At 40.9% G+C, this 19,747-nt stretch overlaps 1 protein-coding gene across 1 annotated transcript in view; it reads left to right on the top strand.

Annotated features, from left to right (window-relative positions):
- Window positions 1-19,045, top strand: part of cpne5b (copine Vb) — a 114,240-nt gene extending 95,195 nt beyond the window's left edge. Inside the window, exons 14-20 of the mRNA XM_079681343.1 lie at window positions 668-714; window positions 1,788-1,969; window positions 2,227-2,354; window positions 3,409-3,511; window positions 9,137-9,194; window positions 9,838-9,911; window positions 15,180-19,045. Of these exons, the coding sequence (XP_079537469.1) occupies window positions 668-714; window positions 1,788-1,969; window positions 2,227-2,354; window positions 3,409-3,511; window positions 9,137-9,194; window positions 9,838-9,911; window positions 15,180-15,371 (784 nt within the window). The 3' untranslated portion in view covers window positions 15,372-19,045. The remainder of the gene's footprint in view (window positions 1-667; window positions 715-1,787; window positions 1,970-2,226; window positions 2,355-3,408; window positions 3,512-9,136; window positions 9,195-9,837; window positions 9,912-15,179) is intronic.
- Window positions 19,046-19,747: the final 702 nt, after the last annotated feature.

Raw genomic sequence — 19,747 nt, 5'->3', positions numbered from 1 at the left:
TCTTTTTTTCAAGAATTCACAAAGTCATGAATTTGTGCAATAAAGACAAATGAATACTAAAGTTATCAGGGTCAGGCTTTGCCGCGTCCCAACCCTCAAACTGAAAGTTTAATGTGAATATTTTACACCATCCCTTTAATAGCATTATTTTACCTTCCTCTCTGATGGCTCTCATAGATAACGAGAGAATGTCGTTTGGGTCCCTAAGGCCTCGTCTCATTGTCGTAAATTAGCGAGAAGAGGCAAGTGCTTCATCAGCAGGGAAAATTGGATTATGATTTGCTCTTAAGTGCTCCATCAATTGCTTGTTACACAGCTCAGTGTCTCAAAGGCTCATCTGCACCTCCTGCTACGCCTTCTCACGGGAGGTGAGAGTCAGAGAGCGTAATCACCTAAATCATATTTGACGATTGAGAGACTGCACCCTGTGTCTCTCAAAAAAACAACGGGAATTAAATATTGATCTGTGTGAAACTATATCATAATAAGAAATAATTGGCTATTTTTGTGTTTGATGTTCCTTCGTTTTAGGTATCATCTTTTCTCATATCACAACAAATGTGTGTATAGGACGGGTGTGTGCGAGTGCTGGTATTTAATGAGGCCTGTCTTATTTTATAACTGTCTGGTCTCTTCCGTTGATTTTTCTTCTCCATCCCTCTTGTAGAACGCAGATCAATTTCACCGTGGCTATTGATTTCACAGCATCTAATGGTGAGTGATACTAACGGCAAAGTGGGTGTGGAGGGGGACGCAGGGATAGATAGTTGTGCTCTTTGAAAGTGGCATGTCCGATTTTAGAATCAATCGGACAACACACAGTGCGAGCGCACATGTACACACATCGTCACAATAAGTGATAGCCTTTCCTAGATATTCTAGCTCCTAAATGCTTTGTCAATACACTCTAAGTTAAGGCATTTTAGCAAGAATACAATGAAACAATACAACTCTAAGCTTGACATGAAAGGACTACACTTAAGTCTTATTACACTACCCAATAAAATACCTGAAAACAACCATTGATTTATCAACAGGGAAAAGCTATTATTAAAGAGGGTCATTGGAATTTCCCATTTTCCAATCGATTGTTTGTAAAACTTCCTCGGAACAGCAACTGTCCAATAAAAGCATAGCAACCGTAACTAGGCACAGCAATTCTGTCAAGCTTTCACATGGAAAAGTTGTACATGGGTCTTTATGTAAGCTACCAAAAACACAATCACAAAAGTGTTAAATGTGATGTTTATCTGCTTTGATAGAGATTCAAATGTTAGCCTGGCTGTTCAGCTCACTACCTTTATTTGTAACAACCAGTTTTACCTTGAAGGCCAAGGAGAATTTCATTAGCTAAAGTGGGCCTGTTGTGGAGTCACAGCTTACCTACAAAAAAACCTCCTAATTTATGTAGTTATTTTTTTTAATTTTCCCACTGTGTTGAGCTAGCCAAAATGTTACCCACCATTTTCTGTGCTGCCGCTCCTAGTGCTTCTAGTATCTCTCAACTTTTTAGATAGGCTCTGTGATCCAAAGAGCCCTGCCAGCTTATTCCTACCTAAAAAAAAACGCTTTCATGCTAAATCCTGTCTGTCTGTCTCACACTCAGTCCCTCACTTAGTCGAACTGAGCGCAGCAGTGCTCCTCATCTCTGTAATTGTCTCTCCATAAAAAAAAATATATATTTTAAACCCTCTCATTGCACAAAAAACAGTATCTAGAAATGTAGAAGTGACGTCTTTGTCCTTCATTACCCACAATGACTTGGAGTTTGATTTATGGGTCTGTAGGTAACCCCTCGCAGTCGACTTCGCTGCACTACATGAATCCCTACTCGCTGAACGCCTATGCCATGGCCCTGAAGGCTGTAGGGGAGATAATTCAGGACTACGACAGCGACAAGATGTTCCCCGCTTTGGGCTTTGGAGCCAAACTGCCCCCCGACGGACGGGTTTCTCACGAGTTTCCTCTGGTAAAGTCAACCTCTCCTAATATCACCTTTGATTAATCTGTTCACTGATCTTTCATTACGAGTTTTTATTTCCAATTCACAAAGTGTTACCACTGAATGTTCTAATATACTGTGGCAACTTATTAGTAATGTGCATGTCATGGTTCATAAGAACTAAGTAAATGACATCTAATAAACATTGATAAAGATCTTGAGTTTCTTTGTTTGATAATTGCAATCACCAAGTCCATGATTTTCACAGTTGTACTCCTTTTCAGAATGGAGACATTGAAAATCCGTACTGCAACGGCATCGAGGGGATCTTAGAGGCATACCACCAGAGTCTGAAGACAGTGCAGCTGTACGGGCCAACGAACTTCGCTCCTGTGGTGAATCATGTTGCCAGGTGAGAAGACAAAGATTCTAATGAAAAACGTCTACCTTTTTGGTCCTTACATGAAAATGTACATCAAATTGAATGTTGTCTTTGGCACTGGCAGATAACAGCTTGGATCCCCAGATAATACCATACAAATCTTAAAAACACAATGATAACAACAGTTAGAACAGATCTTCTCACAATAGTGTGTTTTAAATAAGTGTTTCTCTTCAGACAGCAGGAGACACTGTTCAATGTTTATCCAACAAACCTAAGAAAGATATATTTGATTTGTTTATCATCAACGATTAAGGAGAAATGTTTGCGCCTCAATGTTAGCTGATCAAGATTAAGATCTCCCACTGCCAGACTCGGTTGGCTTCAATTTCCTGTGCGACTGTTCCTCTGACCCGGACAACATCTGTCTTGCAACATAAACTTGATGCCAGATGTTTGAATTTGATTTTTTTTTATTTAGCTGACAGCTTTTGAAATAGTTGCAGAATTAGCTGGGATAAAAAAGCCTGTGACCATTCAAATATACCCACAAACCATTGCAATGCGTAAAAAGGATCCAAGTGTATTCTTGTGGCCATCGTCTTGGCATCCCTCTCCCTCTCATTCTTTGAGCCATATCCAAACAGTTCTCCATCTGATCACAGCAAGGCTCCATTTTAATTAAAAATGTCATTCTGATAAAAATGGAATCTCACTTACTGCGGCCGGGAGCCCTAACAGTGAGAATACAAAACCAGTATTTGTATTTAGCATTTGAAAAGGTGAACTCATGTAAGAAGACATGTTTAACAAAGGGTGTTTATCTATAAATCAAGCAGAGCAAACCAGCTTTGTACTAAACTTCATTGTATTGGCTGATCAATGTGTGTTTGTCAGGCATTTTAATGAGTGTTACCTGAAGTAAAACAACAATGTTTAATAAAATGTCTGATAACAAGTGTTTTTCTACAGCAATGATCAGAGAAATGCATCAACAAATCCTAAAACCTGATCTGTCCTTGAATTAAAGAGTTTATACATCTAACTTCTGCCTGTATCAATCTGTGTGTGTTTGTGCACTTAGGTATGCAGCAGCGGTGCAGGACGGCTCTCAGTACTTTGTGCTCCTCATCATCACAGACGGCGTCATTTCCGACATGGCACAGACCAAAGAGGCCATTGTAAATGTAAGAATGGAAAAGGAACAGAGAGATTTACTGATTGATATAAGTTTTACCTTGTATTAACGAGAAGAAAATACCTCTGAAGTTAAAAATAATTGGCAATTTGGGAAAAACACAATGAAAAGATTGATACGATGAAATATAAAGTCAGCAGCAGTTATCAATCGTCAAGAGTCAAAACTCTTAAACACAGTGAAACAGGCTAGATTGTCTTTATTCAAAGAAAACCAATTACGATGGTCCGGAAACTACATAATGAAGACAACACTCTTACAATGGACTCATCCCATTCAAGTTATAGTCCATCAGGTAATCCCCCATGAAACCACAAATGTGGGGTTTGACCTTTCAGATGTTATACAGATTAAAAAGATTGGATGAAATGTGTTAATTACTGAACAATAGATATGCTGAAAGGTGGATTTTTCGGAAAGGGCCAGGCTTGTCGTTTCTTATGCTTAACCCACAGAAATGAGTGGTATCTTTTCATGTAATTATCAGCAAAACAATTATTTACCAAAATATCACACTAATCCTTTAAATCAACATATAAAAACACAACTATGTTCAGGCAACTAAAGATTATTTTTCAGTATTTATTCATCGAAGTTGAGTCAAATGTTTCCAGCATTAGTACAGATTTTTTATTAGCGCTTGCCATACTGTGTCTTGGCTTAGCTCACTTTCAGAAAAGAATATGCAGCCCAGACGTCCACTGTGGTTGTCACTCTGATTCCAACACCGAACCATTGATGTGACAATAGCAGTTGTTCTACAATCTGTAAAGCAACATGACTTCCATCATGGCTTCCCATAACTGGTATTGCTTCTGTAATAGTCAAATGATTATATAAACTAACGAATAACCTGACAGCTCAGATAGCGCAACACCCAGGTTATGTTTTTCCCTCATTATCGCGCTTTCTTCCTTTGAGCTTTCCCAAAACCATGCCCTGAATCTGTTTGTTCCCTCCCAGCTTTAAATAGTAGTTGGCTGGCTTCCCTTTCCTTTCCTCTACCTTGGTCTCTTCCTTTCTTCATCCTCCTCTTAATCAGCACCCCACAGGCACAGAACTCCCAGCAGACTGGATTTAAAGGGAATTTGCGACTGTTAGTCAAAACATTAGAACAGCCACACCTTCCTTTTAAGATCTTGCCTGCTGCTCTATCTCCCTGCCTCCACTCTGCTGACGCCTCCACTGCTTTCCCTTTAACTCTCCACGGATCCGGGCAGAGGGAGGACACACTGCTGAGAGGTTTTATCAAAAATCTTTCCTCATACTTATTCATGCTGGACGGTAACTTCAAGAAAGTGAGAGGTGTCCTGAATGTGCAATATGTATGTTGATCTTATTTTCATGCCCTTTTCTATGTTTCGGTCAATGTGTTACTCATGTTCTCAGTATTACAAACCCATGTGGGGAACAAAGGTAGTTTATCAGTCACTCAGCATAACCCTCCTCTGCTCACGACTCGTGTCCCTCTGCTTCCTCGTTGTCTTTTTCTCTGTGGAGCCCTCGCTCAAAAATGCAAATACTTTTTTCCTCTGTCTTCATCTCAGAGATTGAAGTCTGTTCATCTGCTCTCTCTACATACTTCTGTCACCACGTTTCTTGCCTTTCAATTTCTTTCCTTTCACATCTTTCACCTGTTATCCGCCAGTGTTTTCTTCTTCATCCCTTTATAATCGGCCCACCAAAAGTACTTCACTTCACAACCACTTTGATTCCATTTACTTCCCAATAGGTTGCAGCAGGGATTTTGTATTAAGTAACGGCCATCTAAGGAACCATCTAAGGAACAGCCACATACTCGCTAATACTGTGCCTATCTCTCCTTGACAAATAGCCCATTGCTCTGTATAAACTATTCAGCATCTCATAAAGGATTCTGGCAGGATCCACACTCAGCATTATGATCCTGTCACAATTCTACATTTCCACTTTCCTCAATGTACTAAGCATTATAATGAATATATACTTAAATAATTGCGCAACCCTATACCCTCTTAATGTTGCTTCGTCAATCAGGTTTACCATTTCCTTACAGTACATACAGTATGCCGTTTACAGTGATGATGGACAGAGGAAGCTTTTCATTTATAACAACCAACCTTTATCAACTTTCTCCAGCAGAAATGACAACTGTGGGCGGTTTTAAGTTGTAGTAAGTTAGCAAAAGTAACTTTAATTGGATGTTTTACAAAAAGACTCAGTCTAAAAATGAATACATCATAAAGGAGCTATATTTAAAAAAGTATTGACATCTTCCCGCACACTACATTATTGTTTAAAAACAGTTTCCCAACATGAACGTCATTAAGCTTCACTAGAACAGGGCCATCTTGACATTTGTTTACAGCACTTTAATTGGCAATCTCTGTTTAATGAAGGCTTTTATCTCCACCATCTTATTTGGTGTTAATTAGCAAGTATATCTAAAATGTTCTGTTATATTAAAAAACAAATGAAAGAAACCGGCCTGTCTTTGCAAAAGTCTGTCCTGCTCGAGTGAATGAAGTTAATTAAACGTCTTAAAAGATTAGAAGTAATCAAAAGGAAAATAATCAAAGAAACTGAGAAGATTAACAACAAATGTAGACTTTCATGGATACATTTAGAGGGTGTGGATAATAAAGCATGTGATGGCAATAAAAAGGTATTCTGAAACATTAACTTTATTTTCAAACATTTTTTTTATTTTACACAGGCTGTCAACATGTGACAGTGAGTGATTCTTCCTGAGGTTCTAACAAATGGATGGACGTGTTACTCCTAATGTGTTAATATCTGCACTCGGCTGGAGTTTTAAGTGTCCTCAATCTGCTGCATTATCTTTTCTCAGAGCCGAGCTCTGAGGCAGCCAAGGGATGCATATCGTTGACTTTTTTACGATACCAATACCGATACCACTGAACGATACCGATACTCAACCGATACATATCATGATACTTTGAAAATGTATCATCCTACAATTACTCCCATGAAGCGCTTTACTATATAGTTAACATGTCAAATGAATATTAAATTCAATTGTGGGACTTCTTGGACCTTTTAGTACTGAACAAACAATGAAAAATACATAAAAAATATGAAGAAAACCGATTATGGAATATCTTTTATAACACCCGCCATCAGGTGTGCCGCGTGAATAGCACATCTTGTCAATGCAAACAGACCGTTATAATTAATGTTAAACCTGAGATTTGACTAGAGAACAAATAAATAATAAAATAATGGTCATAAGATCTCGGCATTGCACAAACAAACAAATCTCATCTTTAAAATCAACATTTGCCTTCAGTGGTGAGAGAAAACAAATCCCATCACAGTTCATTTGTGGGACTTACCTTTCTAGTAACAAACAATGTAAAATACATAAAATATGAAGAAAAACGATTATGCAATCTAATTTATAACACCCGCCATCACGGGCCACGGACTCACTTTTAAAATATATATATATATATTTTTTAAAGTATCGAAACCGGATCTGATTTCGGTACGGTATACCGTAGCCACCAGTAACCGGTATTTCGGTAATATCGGATACCGGTATGCATCCCTAAGCCAATGAAATGAGAGATGGTCAAGTGACTCAGGTGACCCCCGGTACTGACAGGAGGGTCACTTCCCCAACATATATCCATAAACCCTATTTGTTTGTGCATGTGCACGGCCACAAATCCAAGAACAAACACCATCAAAGCATGCACATGCGTGACATTTGGCTTTAAGCAGCACATGTTGAGTGAGATGTTGGAGTTTATTGATGCTGTGTTTTGTTGTCTCATTAAACTGGATTTCCACTGCCAGTCAAAGTGAAAGGAGAAAAGTGGGGCACGTGGATTGCCAGGTTATTTTTGGTGCCATTTGATGTGTGCGTACATATCTGCAGTGTGAGTTTTAGTGTGTGCATGTGCGTGGGAGGACAGGCACTGACAGGAGTTGTGTTGAACACTGATAATCAAGCTGATGTGCTGTGGCTGAGCTTGTGTCGACAGAAACTGCTCTCACCCCCGTGGCAAAAGAGGTTGCCTGATTTTCCACGGTACATTTGTCTTGTGACGCAGATAAAACTGCACTCATTATTACTGCTTTGTGAAAATATATGGTTACAGAAAAACTCATTTTATGTGATATAGGATTTTTATTTGAGCATTTATGTCGCCATCTATCTTGATATTACAACAGAAACCATTATAGCCTTTCAAAAGTGCAATGCAGTCTCAAGCAGGATGTAAAGAACATCACTTGTGATGCATAAAGTTCAAGAAAGACAATCAAAACTTTTCAAAAATATATTTTAAAGAGAGAGAATGATGCTGATTTGTCTAGGAGAAAACGACCACAACACACACTGGTTAAGCACATGGTTACTAGGGCTGGTTTGGATGAAATAAATATATGTATTGATTAATGACATCCATTAATCTAAAACACAAGTGCAAATTATGTAAAAATAACTTAATGGATGTCAAACTGATGCATTATGTCATACAAAGTTTAGTTCCAGCAATGTCTCAACAACTATTGGACTACTAGGTGGACATAACATTTTAAACAAGCATTCATGTTCCCCAGAGGATATACCCTACTGACTTGGGTGATACCTTGACTTTTCATCCAGTAACAGCAGCATCTTAAACCTTTCACTTATCCTGTCACATATATACTGTAAACATCTACCAAATGGACAAGCACTACATTTGTATTATAATTCTGGTAGAGAAATGTGTGGCCCTCTCAGGGAAAACGGTATAAACATGATGATCCTACCCCATCCATTTTTATCATCAGGTAAACATTTCAGTTTGTCCCACAGTTTGATTTAGGATTTCCTAACTAGGAAAGGGAACATAGTTATTTTCCAGCCCTATGCTTAGATATTTTGTAACAATGATGTGGTTTAACTGATTTAAAGCAGTTATATCCGAGGTGTGGCTTGGGAGTGGCTGGGCAGGTGACTGAGGATGGTCGCTGTACTGATCGAAATGGGCGCCTCCTCCCTCTCTCTCCTCTCCCAGCTCACAAATGCCACACCCGCCATGTACTGTATGGCCTGAGGAAATGTCTCCTTTTAGCCTTAAACAGCTTATTTAGGTGTATAATGTGAAAATATTAAATAAAATCCACATGTGAAAGTGTTTTAAGCAAGGAAAACAGTTGACCTGTTGTCGGTATCTCAGGTGATGCAGTTAGTGTTGTCAGCAAGTTTAATCTCCTCTCCCCAGCCTGATAACCAGCACTCAGTGGGCAAATACAGCGTGTGTCATCCTGAGATAAGAGCCGGGGTGCATTCATGGGATAAAATTGGATTCCAGTACATAACATCTGGGATAAGGAAAGCAGACAACAACAAGTTTCTGTTTGAATGCTTTCCCCGTCTGGCTGTCCTTCTCTGACTCCCTGTCTCTTTGGAGGACTTGTCCTACTTAAAGGTCATCCAGCTAATTTAGGTGTGAAAGAGAACATTAACAAGGTTATAACAAACGTGGGTGAGCATGCAACTGCTATAATGTCTGTAATGCAGACGTGTAAACTATAATAAGTGCTTCAGGTCAGTGGTAATGTTGACAAGTGTCTGTCGTTTCCGTCAATAATCTTTCTTTTTTATATTCCTCCTTAGGGTGCCAAGCTTCCCATGTCCATCATCATAGTTGGTGTTGGTCAGGCAGAGTTTGACGGTATGCTGCCTTCAATTTCTTGACTCCTTCACAAACTAAAGATTAAATATTTGGGTTATTTTTTTTTGGCAGGCACATACAAGATGTCATCATAGCAAGCTGTTTTGTATTCTGAAAAGCTTGAATGCCTTCTAAATAATTGAACACGGTTAAAGGTATAAAAACAGGGGTCAATAATTGATATTTAAATGTTTACAACTCTCAGTCCATTGCTGTTACAGCCAGCGCATCAATTCAGATAAACACCAGAGAGAAAATCACTGTACAAACTCATTTGCGTCAGTGAAGAAGGGGAAGCGTGGGTAGCTGCAGGCATTATTGCAGAATGAATGGCTGAGGTTAATTGCTGGGTTTGCAGTGTTTAGAAGAGATTATCCTAAATTGCACAGAGACTTTATTACAGGATTTATTAGTTGATTAGACATGCAATAAAGACAGATTACAGCTCACCACCCCCTCCCATTTACTAAGGCTGAAGCAAAAATATGTGGTTTTTATATTATGTAGGATAAACTTGAGCGTGTGTGTGTGTGTGTGTGTGTGTGTGTGTGTGTGTGTGTGTGTGTGTGTGTGTGTGTGTGTGTGTGTGTGTGTGTGTGTGTGTGTTCATCCATGCATGCTTGTGTGAACTTGTGTCTTCCAGCTATGGTGGAGCTGGATGGTGATGACATCCGGGTCTCGTCCCGGGGGAAACTGGCAGAGAGAGACATTGTTCAGGTGACTGCCCTTTACAGCATGAAAGGAACTGAGACTGTGTTCTCTGCACAAGGACACCAGTCACTGAAAAAAACAGATCTCACTATTTCAAGAATTACTCAGAGGCAACATTGTCCATGTGTTACGTCCCGTCTAGGGGAAGAGGAATGCAACATACACCTAATGGAATTGGTCAAGTTAAAAGGGTTTATTTGTACAACATGTTAAACAAAAGGCAGGCAAAACGGCCGGGCACAAACAAAAGAGGCCAAACGGGTGCAGGTTAAACTAAAGAACAAACAAAAGGAGGACTCTAGTAAAATGAGGCTGTTCAAAATAGAGATTTACAACAAAAAGAGGCTGTAGGCATAGGCGGAGTTTGACATTTGTGCTTGGGGGGGGGCAAACCTTTTTTACGGACAACTATTGCGTGGGGTGCTACGGATACAGTAGCAATAAAGCCAGCGCTCACCGCACTGAGTATGACTTTTCCACATATGAACACAACTCGTCCTGTCATGCACGCCTCATGCCCGCCGTACACAAACACTTGTATGGAAGGGGCGGTCCCTCCCCCCAACAACAGTGCATTACGATTACATAACTGTACAACTTATCATAACTGTGCACATCTTATACTTATTAGATAACTACAGTACTATATCCCTTGGTTACTTGAACATGCTACAATGTCAACCAGTGTCCTACCTTATTAAAATATTGATATACGAAATATTTATATTAGAACAGTTTTCGACGTAGTAATGCTGTAATGCCCCCCCCCCCCCACGCAAAATCCGCCTATGGCTGTAGGCAAACACAGCTACCTGTGAGTACAACAACTCAACGTAATGCTAACCTAAGCTAAACACCATAAATCACAATAACCACTACCACATGAGGTACACAGTTAACAGCAAGAAGCGTGAGGCATCTGTACACACACAACAGAGCCTCCCGAATTATGTCAGTCGACTGTCTTTATAGTCCTCCCCCGGAAGGTGCGCGCTGGTTGTGCGCTGGGATTGGAACGCGACATCCATGGTCGGGCCCGTCAGCTCCAATCACAGTCTTCGGGGCGGACCAGAGGATGGGCAGCCAATGACATCAGGGCCACTGCACAGTTCATTTACATACATACACCCAGAAGAGACTAAATAGGACCGGGGAACACCCTGTAACAGACAATACTGTATCTAAGCATTAATCAAGCCTAAGGAATGCAGTCTTATGAGATACAGATCACCATTACTTTACATTACATTGCATTTAGCTGACGCTTTTATCCAAAGCGACTTACAATAAGTGCATTTGACCAGGAAGATACAACCTTGAAGAAAACAGAATCATATAAGTACATCAGGTTTCATAGAGCCAAACATTTCAAGTGCTACTCAACTGGCTTTAGATAAGCCAGTCCTTTATTAGTATATAAGTGCTTTGTTAGTAATTCAATCGCTCGAAGTGGAGTCTAAAGAGATGAGTTTTCAGTCTGCGCCGGAAGATGTGTAAGCTTTCTGCTGTCCTGATTTCAATGGGGAGCTCATTCCACCATTTTGGAGGCAGGATAGCAAACCCACGAGTTTTTGCTGATGGGAACTTGGGTCCCCCTCGCAGTGCGGGTGCAGCGAGCTGTTTGGCTGATGCAGAGCGGAGTGCACGTGTTGGGGTGTACGGTTTAACCATGTCCTGGATGTGGGAAGGGCCTCATCCATTCGCAGCATGGTACGCAAGTACCATTGTTTTGAAGTGGATTCTAGCAGTTACCGGAAGCCAGTGAAGGGAGCGGAGGAGCGGCGTGGTGTGGGAGAATTTTGGAAGGTTGAAGACCAGACGAGCCGCTGCATTCTGGATGAGCTGCAGAGGTCGGATGGCACATGCAGGTAGACCAGCCAGGAGGGAGTTGCAGTAGTCTAGGCGTGAGATGACGAGAGCCTCGACCAGAACCTGCGCTGATTTCTGGGTCAGCTGGGGACGAATCCTCCTGATGTTGTAAAGCGTGTATCTGCAGCAGCGGGTTGTAGCAGCAATGTTTGCAGTGAAGGACAGGTTGTTATCTAGGGTCACACCCAGATTCCTTGCAGTCTGAGTCGGGGAAACAACAGAGGTGCCGATGTTGATTGTTAGGTCAAGAGTGTGACAATCTTTTCCCGGAAGGAAAAGCAGTTCAGTCTTGTCAAGGTTGAGCTTGAGGTGATGAGCAGACATCCACCGAGAGATGTCTGCTAGGCAAGCAGAGATGCGTGCGACGAGTTGGGTCTCTGAGCGGGGAAAGGACAGAATTAGTTGGGTGTCGTCAGCATAGCAGTGGTATGAAAAACCATGCGGGCTAATGACAGACCCGAGCGAGTTTGTGTACAAGGAGAAGAGGAGGGGACCAATAACAGAGCCCTGAGGGACCCCTGTAGTTAATTGACAAGGGTCGGACTCGGACCCTCTCCAAGTAACCCTGTAGGTGCGGTCTTTGAGGTATGAGGTGAGGAGGGAAAGTGCAGTGCCTGAAACTCCAAGTTCTTGGAGAGTGCGAAGGAGGAACTGATGGTTCACCGTGTCGAATGCAGCAGACAGGTCCAGAAGGATGATGACAGAGGAGAGGGAGGCTGCTTTAGCAGTGTGCAGTTCGTCAGAGACAGCAAGGAGGGCAGTTTCTGTTGAGTGACCTGCCTTGAAACCAAACTGGTGCGGATCCAGAAGGTTGTTCTGATGGAGATAACAGGAGAGTTGTTTAAAGACAGCGCGTTCAAGTGTTTTAGACAGGAACGGGAGGAGAGAGACAGGCCTGTAGTTTATAACATCAGACGGCTTGAGAGTGGGTTTCTTTAGGAGAGGGTTTACTCTTGCCTCCTTGAGACTGTTTGGAAAGTGACCAGAAGTTAGAGAAGTGTTGATGAAATGGGTGAGAAATGGTAGAATATCAGGAGCGATAGTCTGAAGGAGGTTTGAGGGGATAGGGTCCAGAGGACAGGTGGTAGGACGGGCAGAGGTAATGAGGGTAAGAACCTCACTTGGAGAGAGAGGGGAGAAGGAGGTCAGTGTGTGGGTGAAAGGTGGGTCTGGTGACCCAGCGGTGAGTAAAGGTGAGTCAGAAAAAGAAGAGCGAATATCATCAACCTTTTTTTCAAAGTGGTTAACAAAGTCGCTTGACAGAAGGGAGGAGGGGGGAGGGGCTTTGGGGGGGTCCAAGAGGGTGGAGAAGATAGAAAATAGTTTTTTGGGATTGGAATAGGAAGATTGGATCTTATCTTGAAAGAAAGTGCTTTTTGCCTGAGAGATGGAAGCAGAGAAAGAGGAGAGGAGCCTGATAGGTTGGGAGGTTGTCACGGTGTTTGGATTTCCACCAAATCTGCTCTGCTGCCCGAAGGATGGTTCTATTAGCACGCAGTGCGTCATTTAGCCAGGGAGCAGGAGGGGACTGACGAGCCGGCCGAGATGTGAGAGGACAGAGAGAGTCCAGAGAGGATGAGAGAGAAGAGAGGAGAGTTTCTGCAGCAGAGTTTGGAGGCAGGAGTTGGAACGAATCAGAGGAAGGGAGGGCTGAGAGCACCGATGAGGCAAAGGTAGAGGGGGAGAGGGAACGAAGGTTGCGGCGGACAGGTGCAGGATGAGAAGAGATTAGTTTGTTATGTTTGGAAAGGGGTAGAGAGAATGAAATGAAGAAGTGATTTACAGAGAGGTTAGAAGTAGTGCAGTTCCTTGAGAATATGAGATCAAGGACATTGCCAGCGTTATGAGTTGGTGTGGATGGAGACAGGGAGAAAGCAAAGGTGGTTAACAGAGATGTTAGTTCGTCTATCTTCCCTGTCTGGAGGTTGAAGTCTCCGAGAAGTACAGCGGGAGGGCCAGTTTCAGGGATGTGTGAGAGGAGATTATCTAATTCCTCCAAAACGTCTCCCAAGGCGCCTGGTGGACGGTAGAGAACAACAATGGTTAATTGTATAGGATGGGTTACTGTGACGGCATGGAATTCAAAGGTGGAAGGTGTGAAGTTAGGTAGCTTGAAGAGGGAAAAGCTCCAGTTGGGAGAGAGCAGGAGACCAGTGCCACCTCCTCTGCCAGAGGGTCTGGGTGTATGGGAGAAGGAATATGCTGTGGAGAGAGCTGCTGGGGTGGATGTGTTGGATGGAGTAATCCAGGTCTCCGTGAGAGCAAGGAAATCCAGAGACTGCAGGGAAGCGTAGCCAGAGATGAAGTCAGCCTTAGGAACAGCTGACTGGCAGTTCCACAGGCCCCCTGAAACGAGATGTTGGATCTCAGTGGAGCATGTGGGATAGACAAGAGCAGGCCGGTTAAATCGATTAGGAGATACACGGGGCCTGTGATAATTGCGAGAAGACACATGAACAGGAATGGAGAAAATACACATGATTATAGCATGAAGGGCTAGAGAACCAAAGAGAATTGAATAAAACAAAAGAAAACACCAGCGATACTTGGCTCAATCAAAGTAGGATTTGCCTCCTCTTTGCCTCCCTCGTGACTCCAACAGGACCATGAAAAAGGTTTCCAGTGATTTACAGTATTTGTTGTGTAATATATTTATATTAGCATTTTACGTGCATGCGGTTGCCTCAGTAATACTGGCCCATTAAAAATGTCTGTTTCTGACAAAAGACCATCTGTTGGCACTGGCACTTCTAACAGATTAGGACATCTGTGTGCGTCCTGTGAATTTCAATAGAGACCAGCATGCTAGAAAGTTTAATATTAGATGCCTCTCTAGAGCACTCTAGGCATAGGTTTTTCAACCGACTTTCTTTCTGTGTAGAGTCAAAACTAAACAGAATCAAGTTGGCTGAGGATGTGCTGAGTTTCCAAATGGGTTTTAGAGCAACGATTTCATGGTTTGTGTGGCTTACTACTTTGGCTAAACGACTTCCTAGGGAAAGCTTGTGTGTGCTATGATAATTAATTTAAAAAATAAATTTAAATCACGAGTCAATTATCAAACCCCAGAAGGAAACCTTATCTTTTAAGTTATTTTCAAGCACATTTATTTCCTCTGACTCCTGAGGGGAGCCAGAGCACAGGATTAGTGACAGATCAGCAAACTAAAGCTTGCAGGAAATGGCAAATGTTGACTAACATAGGGGCTTAAACATGAGCCCTCTGGATTTCCCCATTTAGAATAAAACCAACTTGTGTACATTGTCATACAGAATTTAGAGCGTCTCATGTGTACAACAGAGAACCAAAATCCTACAATGGAATTATGCTAGGCAGAGGAAACTATATTTTGTCATGTTACTGCAACAGTAACTAAGTACATTTATATTCCCATTTCTTCTTCAGTTTGTTCCCTTTAGAGATTATATGGACCGGACAGGCAACCACGTGTTAAGCATGGCGCGGCTCGCTAAGGACGTGCTAGCAGAGATCCCAGACCAGTTCATCTCTTACATGAAGAGTCGGGGGGTCAAACCCAATCCAGCGCCGCCTCCCTACACACCGCCTGGACTCACACACCACCACACACTGATCTGAAGCCCTCCTCTTGGCTTTTCACTGAGGACTGACAGCATGCAGCAGCTGCTCCAGAGTTCAGTGGGAACTCTTCCTCCTGTGTTATGGTGCAAACAGGAGATGACGCGACAGGAAATGGAAGTTGAATTTTGGGCCGTATCCTCCCAGTGACAACTTGAGCAACGTTTTTATTTTTATTTGGTTTGTTTTTCGGTGATATATTCATTTTGATTATTTATTTTAATAAGAGGCTCAGACCTACCAGGACTCGTTGGTGAAAGCCTTTTAGTCCGACACTAAGGCAGTGACTGTTCCACATCTAATCTGACAGCAGGTGGTTCAAAGAGGTCATGTTGTGGTTAAAACTTGTGCCTGTCTGTGGTTGTTTCTCTAATTGTATCAGGACATGTCAACTTTGACCTAAGCCTTGCTCGTCAGTCATTGGTGTGGCCTAACACAGTGATATTTTTTAGGCACCTTTTCCCTTCTGGAATACGTTTTTTTATATTTGGGGAGTATCTCCATATCTGCTAATGCATCGGTTATGATGGAGGAACACTGAAGATGTGTAGTTTACAGTTTATTATTAACATTAATCAGGCTTTTCTACCATGAGGTGTCTCCTCTTCTCTTCTTTGGTAGGTAAATGTTTATATCAGCATGTTGTATGAGAAGTTTATTCCCATATCCCAGTATATTTATTCTCCAATGTTATTTAGAGTGGCATGGACATTTGATGGATATGTTTTGAAGTGGTCACCAATTATTTGAGTGATTGCATATAAAAAGCACAACCTGTCTCTCTACCAAGGACAAGCTTAGTACAATGCTATCAATCATATTTAATAATTTTGAGAGCTGATGGTCACTGTCTAAAGAAAGTACACCATGTATTCATGCAAGTCAAATATAGTTGAACTGCAATTAAACATAAAATATTACTCAGGCTTGTTGGAGGTTCTCATTCAGCAAGGATAAATTCCAATCACAGAGAATACATCTGAACAGAGGTAACAATAATAATTTCATCATAACCCCTGTTTCATTTTCTAATCCACACAAATGGTTATTTAGTATACAAAATACATTACCTTATACAGCAAGTAAAACACATTACAAAACATGTGATATATATTATTTATATCCAGAGAACTACTCTAGCAATGCAGGTGACAGTTCCACTTTCCCATTTGACTAAATGCCACTTTTGGGTAATATGCACAACTAAAGCACAATGTACACCAGACAGTGAGGGTCTCTGATCTTCAAGAGGCCTTGTGCCACAATCTCATTACTTTCAGTTGATGCATACATGTGATATTAATACAATTAATGTAATACATTCACATTACAACTACGTGACACACAGCAATCAAAGGCAAAAGGTATCAGGTCAAAGTAGGAACACTGGTTTGTTTTTTGGTTTAAGACCCACGTGTTATTCTTGCCTGAGGGCCCAATAGCGGGTTATCCGGTCCTGATACGATCCTAAACACACCGCCGTGGCAACCCAGACACTCAATAAGCAGAAATCTGTAAGCCCCCAAAGGCCACGCATCAGCAGTCTCTAACCCCTGTCATCATGGATTCCCATTGTAAGTCTGTGCGATCACAGCCAGTGTTGCTCCTCATCTCACACAGCCCGGTCGTGGCGCAGTACATTTCAAGTCTCTGGTGGGAGACAGTTCACAATTGATCCCGAGAGCTTTAGGATTTTTGTTCATTACATTCAGTACAAAAGTAATTATCTCAAGTGTAAACACATGAACAACCCATCAATACCACAGGGTAAAGGGGGATCATTTTGTGCTAATCTTAGTTTGGCTTTCTGTAGCCTCCCACTGTCTGTGCTTTAGTCTAAGGAAACGAAACAAGCTGGCTTTCAAGTAGCAAATCCAATTTGACCAAAACAGTAACAAAAGCTTTTTAATTTGAGATGTATACCGGCACAATGGTGCAACAACGAGCCTCGACAACCCTATGATTTGTTGCCTTATAAACATTGAGACATTTCATACAGTCAACATTTGGAAATGTGAAGAAAATGATCCATGCATGGGGTGTTTTGATCAATAAGTACACATTGTGCATACAGTAAGAGTTTTTTAAAGAAAGTTCAATACAATAGACTCGATTATTCTATCCTATCATGCATCCCATTCCCATCTGACAAATCACTATAGGATCTCTGTTTATGTTGCAATAACAATTGTTATCCGTGTTAACAGTGACATAACACTAGCCACATCATCAAGCATCAACAGGTTGAATAATAAAGTGGTATTTTCATGGCATGCATGTTATTCATGTACTTAGTTTATAAAATGGGAGATTCCAAACTGAAATATCTCAACAATTGGATGGGTTTACAATACATATTTGTCCCGTCGTCAACATCCCTTAAAGATGTATCCTTATGACTGGAGTTACTCTCTGTAGCATCATCAGGTCAAACTTTCAGAAAATGTTAACATGCCAACAAACTAAGGAAATACGACAACTGGCCAGCACTGTCATTTTAAGCATCTTGATGTTAGCATTTAGCTCAAAGCTACACTTTGTCTAAGCTGTTAGCATGACTGTTCTTTTTTAGCATCAAATAGACATAAACAAATTCTAAATCTAACTTTTACTTTTTCCATCTTTGAGAAAGCCGTTGCTCTTCTTTTAGTATCATTATTTCAATTTCACTTGGTTTTGTTTACAAGCTTGACCTACATGTGCCCCTCATTGATGTAGAGTGTAAACAAACACAAAGACAAGGCTACAATTATAATACACTCTAAAAAAGGTGCCCTTTCCTTTCAAACTGACACAGCGAGTAATTATTCTGAGCTCAAAAGGTTATTTTCAAGTGTCTAATGTAGCAAACTAAAAAGGCCTTAAAAATCTAGAAGGGAGTCACTACATCTCATGTCTTTTATCAAATAGCAGCTCAGGTGGATAAGCACTGTATGGCTCTTTGGTTGAGGAGAGGAATTATTTCATAGCGGTCAAAATGGAAAACAGCTATTTGCTTGTATATTGTTAGGTGGTGTAAGAGGGGGAACAGTTATCAGTGAAAAGATAAGAGTGTGTTAGAATGTAAAGTGTATCAACAGCAGGTTTGCATACAGATTCTGGAGGCACTTTATCCTTGCGAGGAGTGCTCATTGTATATGTTTTATATATTATTACATATATTTATTTTTGGAGTTATATGTATGAAAAGCCATTGCTCCTGTTGTTTATGTCATTATGGTGACCTCTTAACCCACTGATTTATTAGTGCGATGGATTGACTGCATGTTTTCTTGGGGTACATTGACAAAGAGTGCCCCCTCTGTATAATAGGAACCAGCCCAGATTACATGCATGTCAGTGCCAAACTTGGCAGTAAACTCTGTGGACTGTTTGCTATTTCTTCTCTCTTGTGCCTGGTTCTCCAAACATTTCTTGTCTCACCAGTACTTGAAAACTGTAGCTTAATTAGCATGTTACAGTTAACCATTTTTTAAAAATTATTTCTAGTCTATTCTCACAATTTATTTTTATTATTTGTATCTCTTGAGTTTTCTGATTTGCATGACTCCCTACTTTCGTTTAAATGGGGTTTTTAAATTGTACATGATTATTGTCATATGGTGGGTTGTGAAATGCTTTGTATTGGATTGCCTTAACTGAAAATTAATTAAAAAACTACTTTTGTAAAAGTTCTTGGAGCGTTCTACCTTCATTTCACTGTTCAGTGTTTTCCTTTGATACTTAAAAACAGCATCAATGAGGTTCATTTTAAAAGCTGCTGGTTGCTGGTAAGATGAAAACATTCAGGTTATTTATCACTTTCACAACATTGATAATATATATTTTTTAAAAGCTGCTTGTACAATACAAAACAATGTTAAATAAGCCTCAAAGGAATAAGTTGTTGTTTCATACAGGTAGTCTTAATGTACTTTTTCAGCATTTCTTTCACATAGGGATTAGACATTTTGGTACCACCTTACAATAAGACTACCCTTATAAAAGGGATTACGAATACTTTGTAATTCATTTATTAATTAGGTTGTGAACACTTTATAAATCCTTAATAAGCTTTTATAAGACATGAGATAAACAGGGCAACTGTGACCGGTTGCTTGCCAAATAGTGAGCCCACATGTATCTGTACTGCTAAGCCTTATTAGAAATGGTTGTAACTCATTAATAAATGGGAATGTGTTTTACACTCTACAACAAGGATCCCTTTTGGCAGCTATAAATGTTAGTAACTCATAAATAAATCAAGATGGAAGGGGGGGGGGGGGGAATCAACTCAGTAAACAACAGATACCAAGGATGCTGGCTGAGGAAGAAGATGAAGTAAGGTAGCCAATATAAGGCTAAATCATCTTGCCAAATAGTGAGCCTGTATTGAT

This window comes from Notothenia rossii, assembly GCF_949606895.1.
Source record: "Notothenia rossii genome assembly, chromosome: 5".
NCBI classification, from domain to species: Eukaryota; Metazoa; Chordata; class Actinopteri; order Perciformes; family Nototheniidae; genus Notothenia; species Notothenia rossii.
Note: the sequence above shows the minus strand (reverse complement) of the source record. Positions and strands in the feature narration are given on the sequence as shown.